This window comes from Ammodytes marinus (assembly GCF_949987685.1).
Source record: "Ammodytes marinus genome assembly, chromosome: 7".
NCBI lineage: Eukaryota > Metazoa > Chordata > Actinopteri > Uranoscopiformes > Ammodytidae > Ammodytes > Ammodytes marinus.
In genome coordinates this window covers 4537600-4558924 of record NC_137211.1, presented here as the reverse complement: position 1 = coordinate 4558924, position 21325 = coordinate 4537600, and the positions used below count along the sequence as shown (strand labels likewise).

At 40.5% G+C, this 21325-nt stretch overlaps 2 protein-coding genes across 6 annotated transcripts; both read left to right on the top strand.

Moving 5' to 3' along the window:
* The first annotated feature begins 180 nt into the window (after positions 1–180).
* On the top strand, positions 181–9276 carry ccnt1 (cyclin T1). Of its 3 annotated transcripts, none has more exons than XM_080031178.1 (9): positions 181–355; positions 1239–1320; positions 1690–1818; positions 3258–3318; positions 4031–4093; positions 4516–4561; positions 4712–4875; positions 5200–5270; positions 5421–9276. In XM_080031178.1, exons 1-9 carry the CDS (start codon positions 183–185, stop codon positions 6702–6704), a joined length of 2073 nt encoding a protein of 690 aa, XP_079887304.1. In that variant the 5' UTR covers positions 181–182; the 3' UTR covers positions 6705–9276. The 3 variants fall into 3 exon arrangements, with proteins under 3 accessions (XP_079887304.1, XP_079887303.1, XP_079887302.1); XM_080031177.1 differs by having other exon boundaries at positions 4510–4561; XM_080031176.1 differs by having other exon boundaries at positions 4507–4561.
* Positions 9277–9744: 468 nt separating this feature from the next.
* On the top strand, positions 9745–20453 carry kansl2 (KAT8 regulatory NSL complex subunit 2). 3 transcript variants are annotated; one of them, XM_080030454.1, is made up of 9 exons: positions 9745–9807; positions 11107–11391; positions 11816–11991; positions 12240–12354; positions 13028–13191; positions 15531–15694; positions 17223–17319; positions 18970–19226; positions 20185–20453. In XM_080030454.1, the coding sequence occupies exons 2-9, from the start codon at positions 11135–11137 to the stop codon at positions 20383–20385; spliced, it is 1431 nt and encodes a 476-aa protein (XP_079886580.1). In that variant the 5' UTR covers positions 9745–9807; positions 11107–11134; the 3' UTR covers positions 20386–20453. The 3 variants fall into 3 exon arrangements, with proteins under 3 accessions (XP_079886580.1, XP_079886578.1, XP_079886579.1); XM_080030452.1 differs by having other exon boundaries at positions 15531–15730; XM_080030453.1 differs by having other exon boundaries at positions 9778–9807; positions 11128–11391; positions 15531–15730.
* The last annotated feature ends 872 nt before the right edge of the window (positions 20454–21325 follow it).

Sequence of the window (21325 nt, the reverse complement as noted above, 5' to 3'; positions counted from 1 at the left end):
GTTTATTCTAAAATATATATACAGGTATATATTTTTTTTTAATAAAAATAGTTTTACAACTAAATTCGGTCTTACTTTAGTGACGCCTGTCGGTCGCCATGGGAACTGCATCGTAGCTTCCAGCCGGTGTGACGTATGTTCCTGTGACGCGCAGAAATTTTAAACTCTCGTCCTTCTCAGTGATGGCGGCTTCGTCTAGTTCTCTCCCCGCAAACTGTAACAACAAATGGTACTACACACGGCCACAGATCGACAACAGCCCATCTCGGCGAGCTGGACTGGACCCTGACAAGGAGTTATCTTACCGGCAACAGGCGGCAAACCTGCTCCAGGACATGGGACAGCGGCTCAATGTGTATCTTTTGTCGGCGCTAGCATGCTAACTTAGCCTAGCTCCCGGTTTCAGTAGGCAGCATGTCCAACTGGTTGGTTTTTCTGTTTCGTAAGAAGGCTATTTGGTTGTTTTAACTTAACAAGTATGTTTCACGCGGTGGTTTGTGAGTTAAGTGTGCTATCTGAGAGCGGCGTAGTAGGCTAAATCTACTACCGGGGCTTCGGCGGCCTATGTGGCCTTCAGGACGTTAGCATTAGCATTGGCTACTACTATTGGAAAAATAAGAGTAACAACCTTGTGTTTTTAGTGGGTTTCTGGGCACGTGTTTTCATCTTCAGTCAACCTATAAATGTATTATTTCCTGCGTGGGCTTATTTTGGGTCTCAACGGAGGAGTTCTGCCCTTGATGTGGTTAAAGATTCAAGATTAAAGACCCACTATTTGGCATGTGCACAACAGATACAGTAGCAGTTGTTGTTGGCCGTGACATTTTTGAGTTTCAGGCTTCCACCATGAAGCCAACATAGAAATAGAGATACAAGAACTTATCAAGAGAATGAGACTTAAGTAAACGCTTTAACAGATCAAACAACAGTTAAAATATAGAGATACAGTTTAATACTCTATGTAAAATACAATGGCATGTAAATAAATTTGAATACTGTACATAGAAATGTGTACATGCAATATATACAGATGTAGATTATATGTTCTAAGTGGGTGAGCACACAAACAAAAAATAAACAAGTAACAGGAAACTAATGATAAGCAATTTTTATCAGCAGAAGCAGTTGCATTACATAACTGGAGACCATTACAAACGAGAAGATTTAACAATCAGTGCATGTGTTTTTGATATGTTCATACTGCTTGCTGCATTTGTCCTTAACCAGCCCTATGTCAGCTCCCAACTTACAATTAATACAGCCATCGTGTACATGCATCGATTCTACATGGTCCAGTCCTTCACCAGATTCCACAGAAATGTAAGTATTAATCGCCTGCCCTTTGTTTCCCAACCAAACCCTAAATTAAAATAAAATAAAACTAGCAGTAGCAGTGCCAAATTAAATATTTCATGTGCTTCTTCAGTAATTTTTTCAAATTAATTCCCCCTATACATATTACTCTAGACCATTCTTCTTTCCGGTATAATTCTACTGGGGACCATTCCCTTACAAAAACATCAAGCGTATCTCTTAGTACATGTGATAATCTCTCCAATGGCAAGATGGACATACATTGTTCATACCACATTGTGATATTAGGAAGATCTTCATCAAACCCTCCTTGAATATTGGAATTTATGTCAATCATCTCACACAATTTTTTCTTGTGGTTTTCCCCCTCTCCAGGTCATTTCTCCCGCGGCCCTTTTCCTCGCTGCCAAGGTGGAGGAGCAGCCCAGAAAGCTGGAACATGTAATCAAGGTGGCCCATGCATGCCTCAATCCTCAGGATCCTTCGCCAGACGTTCGCAGTGATGTAAGTATCGGGCTGTAGGGAAAAATCGCCTGCAATTTGTGCTTTGTCTTCTCCTTGGGTAGTGAGTTTATATCATTCCATCAGTAGAATATGTAAAGATTGGTTCTGTACTGTCTATGTTGTATTCATTCAGAAGCAATACTGAGGGATAAACACATTTTGATGTTGTCTTTTGTTTTTACTTTGACCTTAAAATTCACATCGGGGCCACACATCCTGCGTCTGAGTTGTTTTTATTATTCATATTTTTCCGGTGCCCATGTTAACAGATTAGAGCAGCCACACAGACGCAACACTTCAGCTCAGGAGTCTCGCCTTCCTTTAGTTTTCGCAGGACTCGTGCTTCTCTCTGCTAAAATGTTTAGAAAAATACACTGTTGACAGTCATATTGACATTATAACCAACACAATTCACAATAGTTTCAACATTTTTAGTGGGTCTTTGAAAATAAATTCCTACTTTTGCATACTATTTAAGCACAGGGAATTCTGTCGAAACTCAATATTAATTTAATGTATCGTAAAATGACCTGAAACATTTCATATTAATGAGAATGATCAAAGGAAGACTCTATGTATCATCAGAGACGCTGCCTGTGTGAACACATCGACAATAGACGCAGGATGTGTAGCCCAGGAGTAAGACAGGGTCACCTTTTAAGCAACACAATGTCTTTATTCTTCAATGGTTGATTTTCTATCGGCAGCTTCAATGCCGGTACTTTTAGATGTAAATGTATTTTGTCTTAAAGTTAACAGCAACTTAATTTTTTCCCCATTGATTTCTACATTTTGCATTTAAAGTGGGTAAAATTGCGTGATGAGGTTTTTCTTTTGAGCTGTTGCTACCTCAGATGTTGGGGCGGAGAGACAAAATGCATCCCAGTGTCTGTAGCTTTTTAAATGGTCCGAGCAATGTGATGTTCAGCAGTAGGGATGCTCCGATCTCTATTTTTGTCGCCGATACCGTCCATTTACAGATAACATATTTTAATGTTTACTCTTTTGCTACTAAAAATGACTGTAATGTAACTGTATTGGCTGTCTGTTTGAATGGTCTTGCCCATACGGTCAGTGCATTTGCATAGACTTGTCACTTAGATTAATTAAACGCATACTTTAACACGCAATAAATCAAACAAATGCTAAGTGACACATTTTGAATTTGGCAACTTCTCTTTCAATTAAAACAAGAACTCAAAGAGGCTTAAAAAACATTAAAAGATCGGCTAATTTGATGATCACCAATCGATCATTTGGAGTGAAAATCGGACAAATTAAATCGGTGTCCAATTGATCGGAGCATCCCTGTTCACTTCAGCATCTGTACTGTCTAATCGTCTCACTCCTTATTTGTGAGCCTTTCGTCAGCTCCTTGTGAAAGGTGGGGTTTAAAAATGGCCTCCCAGTGAGTAATATGCCTGTCCTCTCAACCTCAGGCCTACCTGCAACAAGCCCAAGACCTGGTCATTCTTGAGAGCATAATACTCCAGACCTTGGGTAAGTTGGGAAAGGAAAAGCTGGGCCCAATTGATTTTTTTCCCCCTCCAGAAACGTTGTGTGATCGTGAAAATAACTTGTTTTACCTTTTGTCTACAGAAAGCCTTCATGCAGTTAGCAGCAGTGGAAAGAGAGATTCATTCTTCACATTAGCTGCTCCTAACCAATTTTAACTTTATTTGTTTTTGTTTGTATTATGTCCATAACTTTTTTCATTTTGACATATTTTTAAGCCATTCGTTTGAAGACAAGTATGTTCGCTAGAGCCGGCTCAATCGTTTCCCCCTTGCTTTCATGCTTTTAAATAGGCAATTGAAGGAAGATAACATTGGCCTCAGAAGTTTAAATTAATAAACTGTGTCTTTTACTTTTTAAACAAGTTTCAGTATAACGAAGCAAGAGTTGGAAAATGGAGCATTTTCACGTTAATGTTTAATTTTTAAATTTTTTCATGTGGTCCAGGATGTTTTTGGAAGAGCCCATGCAAAGTGTTAACCCGCATTATTCTCTGCAACACTTAGTTTTGTTATAACAATTTTCATTTTCTGGTTTTCAGGGACTTTTTGTCAGTCGTTCTTTTTATTTTAAATTTCCATAATTTGTGTCGTGGAAATTGGAATCAATCAAATCTTATGTGTGGTGAAATATATTAGCTTGACTTCTGCATTTAATTCATGGAGCCTTGTCTCTGTCTGTCCCTTCTTTAACACAGCGTTTGAAATCACCATCGACCATCCACACACTCATGTCGTCAAGTGCACGCAGCTGGTTAGAGGTGAGCATTGACTCTTAAGACTGAGATACATTCTGCTTAAAGGTGGAGTCAGCCATTCTGGAAAATTGTTGTTGTCAAAATCACTTTTAGTCAAAATGAGTGAATATCTGCTCATGATCCGCTACCTGTCTGTTTTCTGTGTGTGTGTGTGTGTGCTGAAAAAATATCCAGTGTTAATACACAGCCAAGGCTCTGTAAGCTGGTATGTAAACAAAGGGGCTCGGCGTAGTAGCTAGCAACATGCCCGTTTACAGAGCCTAGGTTTTGTATTAACACCAGCTTTTTTTTCATACAGCTAGCGGTCCCCAAAATCGCTGACTCCACCTTTTTTAATATTTCAACTTGATTGTAAGTTTTGCACATGAAAAATGATCAACACGCAGGTTTTAAGTATGTTTTTTTGTTTTCCATTGTTGTTCCAGCAAGTAAGGATCTGGCCCAAACGTCATACTTCATGGCCACGAACAGGTATATTTCACACTTCACTTTTAAAACATAGCTTTTCTGTATTTTCTGTATTGTTCTCAAACTCAATATACTGAATGTCTGTTTTCTCTGCTCCCCCCTTTTTCTGTTTTTATTCTTCAATACCTTTCCGGGACGTATCCTGCCACGTAGTCTGCACTTGACTACGTTCTGCCTGCAGTACAGCCCCCCGGTCGTGGCCTGCGTCTGCATCCACCTCGCGTGCAAATGGTCCAACTGGGAGATCCCTGTGTCCACCGACGGGAAGCACTGGTGGGAGTATGTCGACCCCACAGTCACCCTGGAGCTGCTCGACGGTATGTGGGCCGTAAATAACCTTAGTAATGTCATCCATTCTTTCCTTTTCTCTTCGTTTCCTCCTGTATTCATTTAACAATTGCACATTTTCTAAAGATCTTTGCATCTCAGAGAGCTCAAATGCTATCCAAGCAGGGCGCAATAAGATATGCTCAAAAAATCCATTTGCGTCCCCAAATGACATGCTGCCGTGTCTCAATTGTAGGGCAAACACTGAAAAATGTCTTTGAAAAGCATCCAGAAATGATATATCGGTGACATATCAGGAAATCAAACGCATCCAGCTGATCTTGTCTTTTGTATTTCATCTGAACTTCTTTCAGAGCTCACACACGAGTTCCTGCAGATTCTGGAGAAAACACCCAGCAGGTTGAAACGGATTCGAAACTGGAAGGTACATTATTGTTATTATTGATTTCACACATTAAATTTGAAGCACCGTTGCTCCTACATATAGACCAAAAGAGTTCTGCCAAGGTTTCCTGCATGGTGCATTTTTCGTTGACTGATTTTCCTGTGGTTGTCTTGTCTTCTTGTCTCCCAGGCTGGAGGTCAAACCCCCAAAACCAGCAGCAAGACGAAGGTCCCAGAGGGGGAGGGCGACGTGCAGCGTGATGCCATGATGAGCATGATCTCCATGTCCTCGTCATCGGACACGGTGGCCGGTCTGATGAGCCTCTCCGCTCCATCGTCCGCCTCCTCTTCTTCTGCTCTGGGCGACAAAGAGAGTAGCGTACCGGGCAGCGCCGCCACTTGGAGTGGGAAAGGTCCAGCTGCTACCGAACTAGCTAACGACATACACGTCCCGGCTAAGGTGTCACTGAGCGAATACCGAGCCAAGAACGCAGACGTCCTGGCCGCGCAGAAGAGAAAGCTTGAGAACATGGAGGCCAGTGTTAAGAGGGACTATGCCAACGCAGCGCAGGCTCTGATTGGTCAACAGACCAGGAAGGAGAAGTCGCATCATCACCACCACCAACAACAGCAGCAGCAATCTAGCTCGTCCTCCTCTGACAATCCTTCGCCTATTATTCTGAAAATCCCCCTTGAGAAAGAAAGGCACGACAGGAGCTCGTTGAAAATGCGTCTACCGATCTCGGGGGCGGGAGGAGGCGGTGCTGGCGGTCGCGGACAAGATCAGGACATTAAAGTGAGAATACGAATGCCTGAGAAGCAGAAAGGGAGTTCAGGAGAGGAGGGGAAAAGCAGGGACAAGAACAGAGAACGCTCTAACCACCACCATCGCCAGCACCACCACGGTTCCTCTGGCACCACCTCTCTCTCCTCCTCACACAAACACTCGTCCGGCTCCGGTGCCGCTTTGGGAAGCAGCAAAAAGGCTCCCGGCGGCGACGCCTCGAGAACCACCTCCTCGTCCTCTTCACGTAAGCGGACGCACACCCAGGACCCGGCCATGGCAGGAACACACCCCCCTTCTAAATCCAGCAAGGCCTCAAGGAACCCCTACCAGATACCCGCCCTGTCTTCCGCCGCGGGGCAAACTCTGGGACAAGTCGCAGCGGACATTCTCCCCGCGCTGGGACTGCCCCACCTCCAGGGGGGCTACCCTCTCTCCAAGGGGGACAAAGCGGACACTAACGGGCACGGGGCGGCAGGCGCAGGAGGGGCCCAGTCCAACGAGTACCAGGACACTTTTGAAATGTTGAACTCACTATTGAGCGCTCAGGGGGTCCAGCCGACCCAGCCGTCCATGTTTGAATACAGATCCCAGTATGGGGAGTACAGGTTCAGTGGGGGGTCTCGAGGGGGCAGGGGCCCACCCCTACCTTCAGACCCACCTCCCAAACTGCCGCCCCTTCCTAAATGAGACCCTGAACTGCTATGGAGACGCATTATGTACATTGTACTGTGACATCACACACATCCATCTTGTTACATAAAGTATTGTGAAATAATTTTTTTTCTTTCAAACTCACCCAACATTTTTTATTTTTTTTAATATAGGTGTCAGTTTGACAGCAGCGAAATGTACCAGTGAGATGAATGAGTTTTAAACCCTTTTTCCTTCTTGCAGGTCACTGGTGGGGCAATAATGAAAAGCTTCAAAAGCTTGAAAAATGTGTGAAAAAAAAAAAATTATACAGAAAAGTGTACATACAATTTTTTTTCTCTTTTAACTCAAATGAAATGTGATGATGTAACCTGGTATTTTTATCATAGATTTTTGAAATCATGTGGAAACTTAAAAGATTTCCATGAAAATACCTTTTAGGTCTTCTTACAGATTGTCTTTTTTTATAATGTTTTTATAGTATGTTATTTATTAATTGAATGCTTCTAAAAAACAAAAATATAGTCCCCCTTTTCTATCTTTTTTTAAGGTTCCCCCCTTTTGGGCGGAGGGATATTTCTTCATCAAGACTGTACAGGCTAGTTTGAGAGTGCATGTCTCCTCCAAAGCCATCTTTTTCAATATTTGTCCTTTTTTTTGTTTTTTGAACACCATGACCTAAAAAAAAACTAAACAAAAATAGGTGATTGCCCCACCCTATGTGTTTATCTACTTTATTTTTCTGTATTATTTGGTAAGCTTGTACAAAGATTGTAAAATGTTTAAAAACAAACATGAAATATTTTTTACATTTTGTTATGAAAAATTGCAACAAAAAAAAGATGTAAATTAAGGAATCTTGTACCTTTTTTTTTTTTTTGATTTTTTTGAGTGTTGCAGTCATTGTTTTAAATGGTTGTAAACAATATTCATATTCATTTCTACACTAATAGACACAGGATATCCATCTAAGGTTTTTATCAAAAGGGTTCAAAGAGTTCAAACAAACATATCTACCCCGGTATGGTCACAATGAAGGAATTGCCATCGAAAAATCCCTCTTATCGAAGAAATGTGAGTTTTTATTTTGTCATGTCATTGTCTCTTTTTAAAATGCCCATTTCAGTTAAATACAAAGAATATGATATACTACATTTTACATGACGTTGGCATCAGCGGTGTCCACGGTCAGACAAGTGCTGGAAATTTTATTTTTTATTCTCCTGGTGTTCACTTTATGGTGACCATATTGGGCACATTATACAATAAAGTACTCACAATACACATTATCAAAGACTAACTCAAAAGCCATCTTTATTTCTTTCTGTCTTTTTATGGTCGTCTTTCATTCATGCATTTCCTTATGGGGATGATTTTAAATGTGTAAAAAAAATACTCCAGTGTACAACTAACTGTCCATTCTAAGATTGAATCATGTTAAAGTTGTCGTTCTGACTCCATACTATTCAAACGACATGGGTACATAACATCGGCTTTAGATTGTTGTTTATTAGCCAGGAATCATCGAAAGTGTTTGCACGTGTCCCTTTTAGTTTTGTAAATCGCACACGGCGGCAAGCAGGTAACCGACATACCTCCAGTACAAGGGTCATGAGCTTGAAGTATAATACTGTCTAAGGAACTAGAATTAAAGGTGGAGTCCGCAATTCTGGAGAACGATTGTCAAAATCAATTTTTCGTCAACATTTGTGAATATCTCCTCATGATTGAGATATTTACTGATTTTGACTCGATGTGATATTTGACAAGCATTCTCCAGAATCACTGACTCCACCTTTTTAATGAATTTTTGAATTCGCGTTTGAGCAAAATAGGAGAAAAGGAGCCATTTTCTTGGCGAAAGAATCGGGTATCATCTGTACATTTAATACATATACTAAGCTTTATATGGTTTTGATTGTATAGTATTACTGCTCTTCTTTACCTACTTTTCTTTCATCAGTGTGTGTGTAATCAAAAACTTCATTTGTTTTTGTCAGTTCACAGAAATGCAGTACAACAAATACAACAGCCATACATCTGTAAAAAAAAAAATATTTTTGTTCCCTCCTTCGATTATATGGAAGAAAAGCTGAGACAGTACAGCTCTTTGCTCAGGCAGCAGAGGTTTTATTAGTTATCTAACTCTTTGTTGGAACAGGGAAACGGTAAATGCACTGAATATTTATCACCGTAGGATTGTTGCCTACAATGCAATTGACAAAGTGTTACATGTGTAATGGGTTTAGACTATTAGATTATGTGTCTGATATATCATTGCCATTGTTTGAAAATTGTTTTATTTGATTGATTTGATCTGGAAAAAAAAATCTTCCAATTTTAAGTATTAACTCTGATGCTGTGAGAACATTCAAACACAAGGGCACATTTCAATACAGAAAAACCCATGTGTGGTAAATAATGGAAGACACTCATGCAACCTAACAATGCAAAAAAAAAATCACATAGCTACAATAAGTTTCATGTTTATTCATGTCTTGGTGTTTTTAGTGACACTCAGGTCTGGAAATGAAACGTTTTTTGGGGATTTTTATTTTATTTTTCAGTTAATAAAAGGTTATATGTGAACACTGTCCTTTTTGATATAATGTGGTTGCTTTATTCTCAATTAAAGTCAATAAATATTTTAAGAAAACTCATTGCATTACATTTTTTTTCTTATAGCCCTTTACTGCTGCAATATTATGGGTGTGTGTGTGTGTGTGGACAACCATCTCCTCTTAAAGGTTAATTTATTTAATTGTATGTATCTTTGCGTAATATTATTGTTATTAAGTAATCTTGTCTTGATAATTTCTTTCATTTCCTATCTTTTTGTCATTTATGTGAAATATTACTGCTGCAACACTGTCTATCTATCTATCTATCTATCTATCTATCTATCTATCTATCTATCTATCTATCTATCTATCTATCTATCTATCTATCTATCTCAAAATATTGCATATTTGCTGCCTTTTTGATCGACTGCTAGACTAGCCAATGAAATAGCTTGAACGCTGGCCAATCACAGCGCTTAGTGGGCGGGCTCAGTGGCGGTGGCAGTTATAAAGGAATACAGTAAAATCGACGTAGTGTTCCTTGGTAGCAAGACTCGACTGGGCGGCTGAGAGGAGAGGTAAGCCGTTACTAATAAAACTATGGGAAAATCTTCATCTTTTAACAACGGGGCACTTACTAAATCAAGAAAGACGGCCAGGTGTTTCAGCCGGCCAGCAAAACTATCTTCTTAGCGGTAAAATTGTGAGAAAAATAGCGGTTGGCTAACGTTAGCAAGTGCTAACAAAGATGGCGACTCACTAACTGAAAGATGACGCAGTGAGGAGAGGCGGGCTGAAGTGCGGTGTGGCGCCACCTGGTTAGAGATAAAAACATTTCTGCTTCATGATAGTCTTCTATTCAATATATTAGTGTGGTTTTAGTTGTACCCGTATTAATTACTGTGGCCTAATGTGCATAATATTTATTAACGTGTTCTTATTCTGACCTCCCACCGCCTATTCTAACGTTGTTTTAATCAGACTGTATACAAAACAGTCTTTAGTATACAGAATAACATTAACTGTATTCGTATTGGAGGGAAAAAAAACGTTTTCAAACACGTTGCTAATCAAGTTACATTCATATTCAAATGTTAGCATACTGCATGTGTGAAATCGGCATGCTTTGTTGAACTTTGCACCCGGTTTATGATAAGGATACATAAGCCACGTGTTTCTATAAAATGTGACGCATGCCAATTTGGCTTAAACGGGGTTCCCTGCAGATCCTTAAGTTCTTAAAAGCTATCGTATAAGTTAACCTACAAATAAAGCCTTATTGCGTATTAAAATGTGTTAACACCTCAGGCTATAGTGGTCACTACTGTTACCACAGTACAATGGGGTGACGCAGCATATCATCAACATCTGTGAGAAGCTTCAATAAGTGTTTGGTATTTAAAGGCCGAGTCTTTGATTGTGGACTATGCTTGTTGTCAAAATCAGTGAATATCTTCTCACGATCCACTACCTGTCCATACTGTGTGAACATCTGGCGTTAATACACAGCATATGTCTTTGGGCATGTTGGCTCTAGCCATGTGGCCCCCTTTTGTTTACATACCCTTTGTTATGCTGGTTTTATGGAGCCTAGGATGTGTATTAAAACTGGCTTTCTATTCAGCGTACAAACTGTGTGAACAGGTGGCGGATCATGAGGAGATATTCACTGATGTTGACAAAGGGATTTTGACAACAAGCATTCTCCAGAATCGCTGACTCAACCTTTTTTATATTATTATTGTGTGGTCATTCAAGTTAATCCACTAAATATAAGTTCTTAGACGAGATCTAACTGGTAATTTTATTGCTCTCTACTTGATGCATAGGACAAATAAAGTTTTGATTTGATTTAACAGACATTGTTTTTTTTTCAGCTCTTAATTATTTTCCAGCAGACTCACAATGAACCGGATACGGATCCACGTTTTGCCCTCGAGTCGTAACAGACTGACCCAGCAGCAGGCCCCCCGTCCCGCGGAGCCTCAGTCCTGCTCCTTCACACAGCGGCCCTGCTCCCAGCCGCGCCTAGAGGGACTCGACTTCTGCATCAAACACATTCTGGAGGATAAGAACGCGCCGTACAAACAGTGCAGCTACGTCTCGGCCAAGAACGGCAAGCGCTGTCCCAACGCTTCACCCAAAGTCGACAGGAAAGATGGGTATGTTGAGGGTCGAAATGTTACCTGCTTTTAGTATGGGTATTGGAACTTCAACAAGTGAACAAATTCAACTAGTCAGTCAAGTCAAGTCAACTTCATTTATAACAGCCGAGGCAGTAAATAAGTAAAATACATTACATCCAAAACATCATAAAGACACGTTAAAAAAAATGTATATTCTGACATGTCTCTCTCCTCCAATGTCTGTTTGTTCTTTAGAAAAACAGTTGCTAGCTTTACACACTGATTACGACCAGCTGTAATAGGGCATCCGGGTATTTTTCAGCATGCCGCATCTGACCACATGTATTGGGACATCCTTAATCTTTTTCCGTCATATTAAATAGCAGGGATGTATGGGAACAAGTGAACAAATTAAACTAATATTCCAACATCTCTCCTCCAATGTCTGTGTGTCCTTCAGAGTTACGTTCTGTGCAGAGCACGCTCGCAGGAACGCCATGGCGCTGCGGGCTCAGATGAGGAAGTCTCTGTCCGGCCCGTCACCGGAGACTCTGCTGTCCCAGCTCAGTGGATACCACCGCTCAGAGACGCACAGCACCGAGGGAGGGGGCCGCTCCGAAGCTAGCAGGATACTAGGTACATGCTCAGACTGATAACGTTGATATAAAAAAATTGCTCCTTTATTCCCCACTGCCATAAACATCTTAAATAAATTTTAAAAATATCCTTTTTTTATCCTGTTTTTATATAATTATTAGGTATTTTATTCTGTTTTTAGGATCACATTATTGTCCGAGATTGTATGTTAAGCCGTATTAGATGATTTTCTGTGATGACAGTTTTCTGAATATGTTTTTAATTGTAACCAAACTCCCTGTGTGCAGACGAGGACAGTCTGAGTGAGGAGGAACATTCTCCGCTGGTACTGGACCAGACGTGGAGAGGAGACCCGGACAGTGATGCCGACAGCGTGGACAGTGATCACGAGGATCCTCTCAAGTAAGATTACCATAAAATCCAGTGTGTAAAAGGCACTTTTTACACCGCTTTTTTAATCATTTAAAAATTGGGGTGCTTTCCATGTACCGGTGCAACTAATATAACAGTATGAAAAGCAGAGGTATTTTCTTGTTTTACGAAAAAGCTTCAATCGAGCCACAGCGTTTCACGGACATGCACTTTAATGACGTGTATGTGCCGTAATAGGCAACCCTGCAGGCTACCAGAAACGACATGCCATTTAAAAATTGCGGTGCTTTCTTTGTACCGGTGCAAGTAATATAACAGTATAAAATGCCGTGGTATTTTCTTGTGTTACGGTATTTTACCCAAAAGCTACAATCGATAGGGGGCGCCCTTAGCTCAGTTGGTAGGGCGTGTGTCTCCCCCCCCCCCCCATTGGCCTCGGCCAGCAGCGGACCCGGGTTCGATTCCAGCCCGCGGTCGTTCTCTGCATGCCACTCCCCTCTCTGCCCCATTTCAACTCTGCCTCTACACTATCAATAAAGCATAAGAAAAAGTATCTTAAAAAAATAAAAATAAAGCTACAATCGAGCTACAGCTTTTCACGTACATGCAACTTCGTGTTTGTTTGTTTGTTTGTGTGTGTGTCGTAATAAGCAACCCCACAGGCTTCTAGTAATGACATTTGCCGTATCTTTGTAACCCTCAGACATGCCGGCGTGTACACAGCGGAGGAGGTGGCTCTCATCACTAGAGAGAAGCTGATCCGGCTCCAGTCGCTTTACATCGACCAGTTCAAGCGTCTGCAGCACCTGCTCAAGGAGAAGAAGCGTCGATACCTGCACAACCGCAAAGTGGAGCACGAAACTCTAGGTACAAATCATCATATACAGGCTGTGGTTAATGTGAGACTAAGTGAATGGTAAATAGTCTACTTTTATATAGCGCTTTACATAGTTTGTTTTTTACCCATTCACACACACTTTCAAACACAGATAGCAGCAGCTACTGAATTGAATACTAACGAAACATGTAGAGCTGCAACGATTAATCGACGAATCGATTATTAATCGATTACTAAAATAATCGCCAACTATTTTGATAATCGATTAATCGTTTTGAGTAAGTTTTAATAAAAAAATTCCAAATTCTCTGATTTCAGCTTCTCAAATGTGAATATTTTCTAGTTTCTTTAATCTTCTTATGACAGTAAACTGAAATATCTGTTTGTTTTGGACATAACGATACATTTGAGGACGTCAACATGGGCTTTGGAAAATGTATCAAAATTTTTCACCATTTTCTGACGTTTTACGGACCAAAACACTAATCGATTAATAATCGATTAATCGAGAAAATAATCGACTGATTAATCGATTATCAAAATAATCGTTAGTTGCAGCCCTAGAAACATGTTTGCTTTGTTTCTGAGGGCTGCAGCTATTTGTTGTTTCAGTAATCAAAAACATTTTCAAATTTTGAATCGAATCCTGCGGGCCATTAAGCGATTTTAAATACAAATCTATGCTGCGAACATTGCTGCTATGTTTTGGTGGGTTGTTGATAACAACAGCAAGTACAGACAGCGGCCCTGTTAGGCCAAAAGCAAACGAATCATTACTTCATTCATTCACGTCAACTGTGAAGCCTCATGATAATCCACTGATCGATAGAAGTCCCCACAAATACGCTGTGTTGACATTGGCACAAATCCACACAATCCAATCTAGTAAAATATTTAGACAAACATCTCAGAAGATCCATAAATCCCCTCAAAATGCATTATTTGAAATGATATATTATTATTGATATATTTTCTATCACAATTCACATACAAATGTAAACATCTCTGGTATCTTACTTTGATAATGTCCCCTACACCTTTCGATTGACCCCTTTTTAGTTGAGTCAATAGGAGCTTAAACGTCCTGTTGTAAGCCCACAATAACCAACAATAACCAACAAAGAGTAGATGTTGAAAGGTCAGGTATGCACAGACAAAGCCCATTTTCTGACAGTTATAATCATCCCTGCTAAACATGGTACGCTGCCGTAGTTTATAGTTATACAGAAACGAAAGCTGCATTCCAATACCCATACATACCCAGACGGCCTACTACATCTGACCGTAGCTGTCTCTGCTTTTTTGGCAATTCTAACGCACAATCCACTGCGAGCCTCCGAGTGAAATCAGCCAGCAATGTGATGGATATATACCGTAAGCTAGAGGGTGGATGCTTTGATTTAAAAAGTGAACGTACATCCCAATTGTATGCCTACAGCATGCAGACTACATACTTTTTATGGTCACCTGTAGTATGTTAAATGGAAAGAGTTTGGAATGCAGGGTAAGCTTTGATGCAAAGAAAATGCATTGATGAATTTAGTCATTTCTAAAGGAATAATTTCAACTCAATTCTTTACTTGCACGTATAACACATCTCCCACACGTTGTCATATTCAGAAGACCTTTTATCTGTATTTGGGTGGGAGGAGATATGGGAAAGACACTTTAAAATATCTGTTAATTTACCAAATTGAAAATAACTGAACTTTATCTTGGTTCGGTATGCATTTATTTCTGTTTCCATTGTCAAGTTTGAAAAAGTGTACCAAAATAAGTAGAGACTCAGGAAACTCATCTTGACACAAAGCATTGTCCTGGTGAGCTAGAGTTCTCTTAGAGTGAAGACTGGCCTTATCCACTGGCTGGTTCTATTATAGGCCAGTCAGTCGCAAGGGCAGATACAAAGGTGTGCCTCTTTTTGTTTTTTTCACTCAACTGATGTAATCAGACGTTGGAAATTTGCATTGAAAAATTTAGTAATAGTTTCTGGAGGAAATTGTTTCAACCCTTTACTTGCAAGTATAACAGTTCTCCCTACACTTGTCATGTTCAGAAGGCCTTGATCTGTATTTGTGTGGGAGGGGATATGGGAAAACAATTTCTTTTAAATAACTGTATTAATTGGTCGCTCCGGTGGTGTAATGAATAAAGCGAATACCATATTTGCTCCGGCCCGTTGAGGTGGTCGCGGGTTCAAATCCAAACCCGTGGACCTTTTACTGCAGGTCACCCCACCCCCCTCTCTCTCTGTCTCCCCACTTCAACTCTGTACTGTCTAATAAAGCTTGAAATGCCCTAAAACAAATCTTAAAATAACTATTAATTTACCAATAAATAACCAAACTTCTCTGTATGTTGACTCTAGGCAGCAGCCTGCTGACGGGGCCGGAGGGTCTGTCCATGAAGGAGCGGGAGAACCTGAAGAAGCTCAAAGCTCTGCGCCGCTACCGTCGTCGGTACGGTGTGGAGGCTCTGCTGCACCGGCAGCTCAGGGAGAGGAGGCAGGCGGTCAGCGACGGCACGCCTCAGGTGGGACCGCGACACTGTGGAAAAGTAGTGCAGCTAGTAAGACTTTAAAGACTTTGAATTCATGTGTTTTTATTTAAAGCTGGGGTATATGATTTCTGATTGGTCAAAGTTAACATGAGCTGTACACTTTGACCAATCAGAGCGAGGCTCCGATTCTCTGTTCTTATTGGCAGTTGGGACTGTCCATTCACTTTGTCACGACTTTGTTGGTGTAGAGCGTGTCAGGGAGGGACCAAAGACAACAAGTGGAGCGGTTGAGGTATTTGGATTCGAATCTCTATCTCAACTGCCATTTTCTCCCCAAATCCTCCACCCCAGCGTTTAAGTGACGGTTCACCAAAGCAGAAACAATATATACACTTTCTGCCCATTCAAACTGTCATGTGTCCACCCGTCTCCATCTTGGCCCCGATCAAGAACCAGTCGCTTGCAGTAGCTTTTGGTTTTAAAGGGCGCCTACAGAAACTCCTTCCTGTGGTCTGTTGATTTTTCCCAGAGTTATAAAGGGGCTAATCTTTTCAGTTGGAAGTAACACCATTCTTTTAAAGTCATGCATTTTATTTAAAGGGAGGGTTCACCAAAGCAGAGGCAATCCAGATACTAATTCAATGGCAAGTTTATCTGTACAGGATAAATCGATTTTAATAGTATTTTAAAGGCATATTATTTACTGTTTTTTTTTTTTTTTTTTTTTTGATTTGGTAGTCTGACCCTTATTGAATTAAAGATGAGGACAGCACTCCAAGCCACTTTTTTTTTTTATGAAATTAACCAACTCAGTTTAATTTATTATAATCTGTTTTCCTGGGGCACTGAGTCGAATCATAAATTATTTTCCTAATTTTTTTGTTGAACTAAACATGACCTTTTTGATAAAGAATAAAAGTCTTGTTTTTAACAAGGGAAAAGTGGTCAATTATATCGCTCAATGTGAAGCATGTAAAACGTATGGTCTTTTTTAATTTTTAAAGTATAGGAATTAATGTCCTCAAGAATGTTGATTACTACAGAGAATATTGGATAATGCATGCCTTTGGGTTTGAGATTACGCTGAACATATTTGAGTGCAGCTGAGTGAAATTAACATTAAAAAAAAACCCGGATCAGATCGGATCAGACACAAACCTTTCACTTCAGTTTTATTTGCTTTTTCCTCTGGACAATTCCGTGGCTTCCAGGAATGATAATGTTCTTAGAGATAATTATAGGATGGGTTCCAAATCACATACTTTTTCTTTTTACTACACTACATACTTGAGTACAGAAGCGTTTTAGAGCCACAGAAGAGAAAAAATCGGATAAGAAAGGTTAATTTTATCATGTCAAGAATAAAGACGAATACTCCAACATGTTATTGGAGTTAGTGGGTTATTTATGTATTTTTAGCATACTACAATTGACCTGCATGTATTGGGACATCCTAAATCTTTTTCTGGCCTACTAAATAGTAGGGAAGTATGGGGATTGGAGCGCAGAGATCCTTTTTCTGTTTTGACCGTTCTTCTAACTCTTGGTTCCTCTGTTGCAGCCTTACACCCGGACAGTGTATGAGAAGTGCATGTCCTTCATCGATGGAAGCCGATGTTCCCACCCCTGTCTGCCTATGACCCGCCACTGTGTCTCACGTATCCTCACTAACGCTTTCAGCCTGGGTTAGACCACAGTAGGATGGTCCATTTCAAAACAAGAAACCTCAAATGTGTTAATCTGTATTTATAGAAAGATGATATTGCAATTTGTAGTCTACATGTGTATACACTAGGGTTGCTGCGGTAGTCGGTGTTACACTGCGTTAAGGCACACCAATTACATTACTTGCCCAACGACCACATCAAGTTTTTTTCTTCTCTTTTTAAGACATAACATCATTTGGTTAACTTTTGCACATCAGTGGTAGGGCCCAAGTTCATAAAATAAAATAATTAGGTAAATACCAGTTATCGTAGTGAGACCAATTGACGCTCGCAGACCGCTTATAGTCCCTGCTCTTCCTCAGTTTTCATTGGTTATTCTTTTAAAAAAAAAAGTTAACAAGCAGTTTTTTTTTCCCCCAAGTTGTACTGTTTTTAATTTGAGAAGCCCAGAGCGCCACATCCAAAAACACAAGGCATCGAGAGCATCATACCGTCGAGAAATGAATTGCAGAAAGGCGCCATATTGCTAGAAACGTGTACAAAGACCCTAATCTTTATTTTATTTATTTTTGAATGTGTGGTTGGTTTGAGCAGTAATAATGGTGTTGTCAAAAGTTTATCACGCGGTAGACCAGTTCCACACCATGGCATCACTAATATACACTGAGGTTTTTTCTGCCCATTCAAACTGTCATGTGTCCAGCCGTCTCCATCTTGGCCCCGATCAAGAACCGGTCGCTTGCAGTAGCTGTTGGTTTTAAAGGGCGCCTACAGAAACTCCTTCCTGTGGTCTGCTGATTTTTCCCAGAGTTGTAAAGGGGCTAATCACTTCAGTTGGAAGGAACAAAAAAAAACCTCTTTACCTGCCTTTATCTTAACCTCAAATCTTTTAGGCTAATCGCATGTTTTTTTTCATATTTTTCTTTCTTTCGACAGCGTTGTAGTTGTTTCTCTTTATCGGCTCAGAACAACAAATGGTTAAATTGCGAGTATTGAACATTGTTCTTCTAATTGGCGGCTGTACAAACCCTGCACAGTATTAAAGCTCAGACATGATCACTGAGTCGTTGTACAAAACCATCCGGGCGTGTAATTATTACAGTCAAGCCTTTTGCAACTTCACAATAAGCCTTCTCAAGCCTCATGCTGAGCAATAATTACGAGATTATTTTCATAGGAATGAATGTAGCACTTGGACTAGTACTAGTTTGGCAATGTGTGAGGCTAAAGTTTAGTTAAAGGTGCACTATGTAACTTTGGGTATGTATGAGAAGTTACATTTTTCTTGTGTTTATTCTCACAATCTTAACTCACAGGAAAATTGGATCCCTAGAATATTGTTAGACGTTAGAAAGCTTCCTGAAAAGTTACTGTTTCACTGTTGTTGTTTACAGCAGCAGGGCCTGCAAACAGTTAGGCTTACAAACACATACCAGTCTTGGTATGGTTCCAGCTGCCCCAAATGTATTACATGTAGAGTAAATATGATTAATAAACTAACTGCAGGCTCAGCAAATGTACACACGCCCCCCTCCTCTGAGACTACATAGTGCTCCTTTAACCACTTTTTCCACAGGTGAATATCTGGTTTTACTCTTATTTAAGACGGGAGCAATTTGTCCTTGACCGCCAGACACTCAGACATTTACCAGGACGGCAATCAGGTGCTTTTCAAAATGTGTCCTGGTCTGAAGGAGGTCCCTTGTGAGCGTACGGTGCACCTGGGCCAGTCGGACGACCCTCGCTGCCCGCTCCACCTCACCCTGCCGCCCCCCATGTACCAGCCGGAGGTACAGGAGCCCCCCGCCCAGGAGCAGATCACCACGGCTACCAGAGACATGTACCTGAGTGCTGCCGAGCTCCAGCCCACAGAAAGCCTTCCACTGGAGTTCAGTGATGTATGTAGTGAAGTGTTGAATTGTTCCCTTTCCACACTACTCTAATAGTGGAGATAGGTGCAGATAAGTGCTACAATCTTTCAATTTGTGAGAGAAGTGTGAAATTTGGCATGAGCAGTCTCCATGGGTAACTTGACAAGAAAATTGTCCGAGACAAAATGTAAAATAAAAAATTGTTTATGAAAAAACCCGGGGGCGCCCTTAGCTCAGTTGGTAGGGTGTCCCCCCCCCCCCCCCCATTGGCCTCGGCCAGCAGCGGACCCGGGTTCGATTCCAGCCCGCGGTCGTTCTCTGCATGTCACTCCCCTCTCTGCCCCATTTAAACTCTGTCTCTACACTACACTATGATGAAAATAAGCACTTGCCTGCTCCACTATAAAGCCTGGTTTCCATAGAGTGGTTTGGTTCTGTATGCATTTCAGTTTCCATTGTCAAAAGTTGGAAAAAGTGTACAAAAATAAATAGAGACTCAGGAAACTCATCTTGACACAAAGCATTGTCCTGGTGAGCTAGAGTTCTCTTAGAGTGAAGACTGGCCTTATCCACTGGCTGGTTCTATTATAGGCCAGTCAGTCGCAAGGGCAGATACAAAGGTATGCCTTGATTTTTCACGCAACTGAGGAATTCAGACGTATGGAATCTATTTGGCTAATTTTTTAGTCTTATGTATGTACAATAGATATTTTAAAATGAAGTCATGTAACTCTTGTTGAATGTTTGTTTAATTCTGAGTTTGATTTGGCAGAATATATTTAGCAAAATTTTAAATGGGGTGTTCAAGAACTTTTGTCACGCTTTTCTTGCCGAACCAAACTGCTGCTCAATGGGAACGACATGCCCTGAACAAAAATGTCCTCTTCCACACTAAACTGCTCGTGTTTTTCAGTAGAAACATTAATAACACACACAACTTAAAATGGCTCCTACAAGTTTCCTAAACTTCTTTGTTGTTCTGCAGGACCTGGATGTGGAGGGTGACGGTATGCAGTGCCCCCCGTCCCCCCTACAGTTCGACACGGCGCTGGCCTTGGAGGACCACACCATCCGGGCCATCGCCGAGGCCCCGATGGACATCCTCACCGGGGCAGACCTGGACGCCTCGGGACAGGACCTGTCCGATTCCATCATGGACGACCAGGTTAACTCTCTCTCATCTTGAGTGTTGGCTTCGTTAACACAATGTGCAATAACAACAATTGTACAAACTCACTGTATTTCGCATTGTGAACTCCGTCTAATAAAATCTTGGTCTCAATCTTGTCTCATTAAGGAATCAATTATGAATTTCAGATATGTGTTATTGGGGAATACAGCCACTGTGCTTGTAAATAAAAATGGTTCCCATAGTTTTCCAGTCTTAAAAACTCACATGTACAATGAAACGTTTTAAATTAATTCCTCATATTTTTATATATATTTATTTTTATATAAGGTTTAGTCAGCAATTCTGGAGAATGCTTATTGTCTAAATCTGTGAATATATCCTGTCCGTGCCCTGGAAAATGCTGTTATTTCACAGCCCAGGCTCTGTAACCTGCTATATAAAAAGGGGTCCACCAAAGCTAGAAACACAAGATCTCTTAAAGGCCTGTATGAAGAATTATCACTGCAGGGAAAAGCTAAATGTCCTTTATTCACATGGCATCTGTTTGTTTTGGAACAGATTTGAGGGCAAAGAATAGTGCACCTTCTAGTTAGACACCCGCAGTACTCATGTTTTATAAATGAGGCAAAACAATAAATCAGCTTTGGTTGCAAAAACCTAAAAGGGTGACAGGGGAGTGTGAAGCTGGTTATACAAGGGCTTAGAGCATTGCCAATTTTGCTAAGAGTTGGAGGTAAATGTTTGGAATCGTATTTGCTCAAGGCTATGAATTTAACATCCATGGTTTTTTTGCACTTTTATTTCTATTTTTCCTCACATTTCTACTGAATAAAAAAAATGCCGGCTCAAATCTTCAATTTTATTAATCAACAAAATAATATATTGTGCGCCCATCCTAATCAACCAACATCGATTATGGAAAAAACAAAGGAAACAGATGCTCATAAAGCAAAGCCATTGGTAGAAAAAACAACTTCATTCCTTGATTTAAAAA

What these genes read in the sequence shown, in the direction of transcription:
- kansl2 (XM_080030452.1), top strand. Translation starts at nt 11,135, where the DNA reads ATGAACCGGATACGGATCCACGTTTTGCCCTCGAGTCGTAACAGACTG. An exon ending in AGTGGAGCACGAAACTCTAG is followed by an intron (nt 13,192 to 15,530) that starts GTACAAATCATC and finishes TGTTGACTCTAG; the next exon opens with GCAGCAGCCTGCTGACGGGG. An exon ending in TTCCACTGGAGTTCAGTGAT is followed by an intron (nt 19,227 to 20,184) that starts GTATGTAGTGAA and finishes GTTGTTCTGCAG; the next exon opens with GACCTGGATGTGGAGGGTGA.
- ccnt1 (XM_080031176.1), top strand. Translation starts at nt 183, where the DNA reads ATGGCGGCTTCGTCTAGTTCTCTCCCCGCAAACTGTAACAACAAATGG. An exon ending in GTGCACGCAGCTGGTTAGAG is followed by an intron (nt 4,094 to 4,506) that starts GTGAGCATTGAC and finishes TGTTTTCCATTG; the next exon opens with TTGTTCCAGCAAGTAAGGAT. An exon ending in CACCCTGGAGCTGCTCGACG is followed by an intron (nt 4,876 to 5,199) that starts GTATGTGGGCCG and finishes AACTTCTTTCAG; the next exon opens with AGCTCACACACGAGTTCCTG.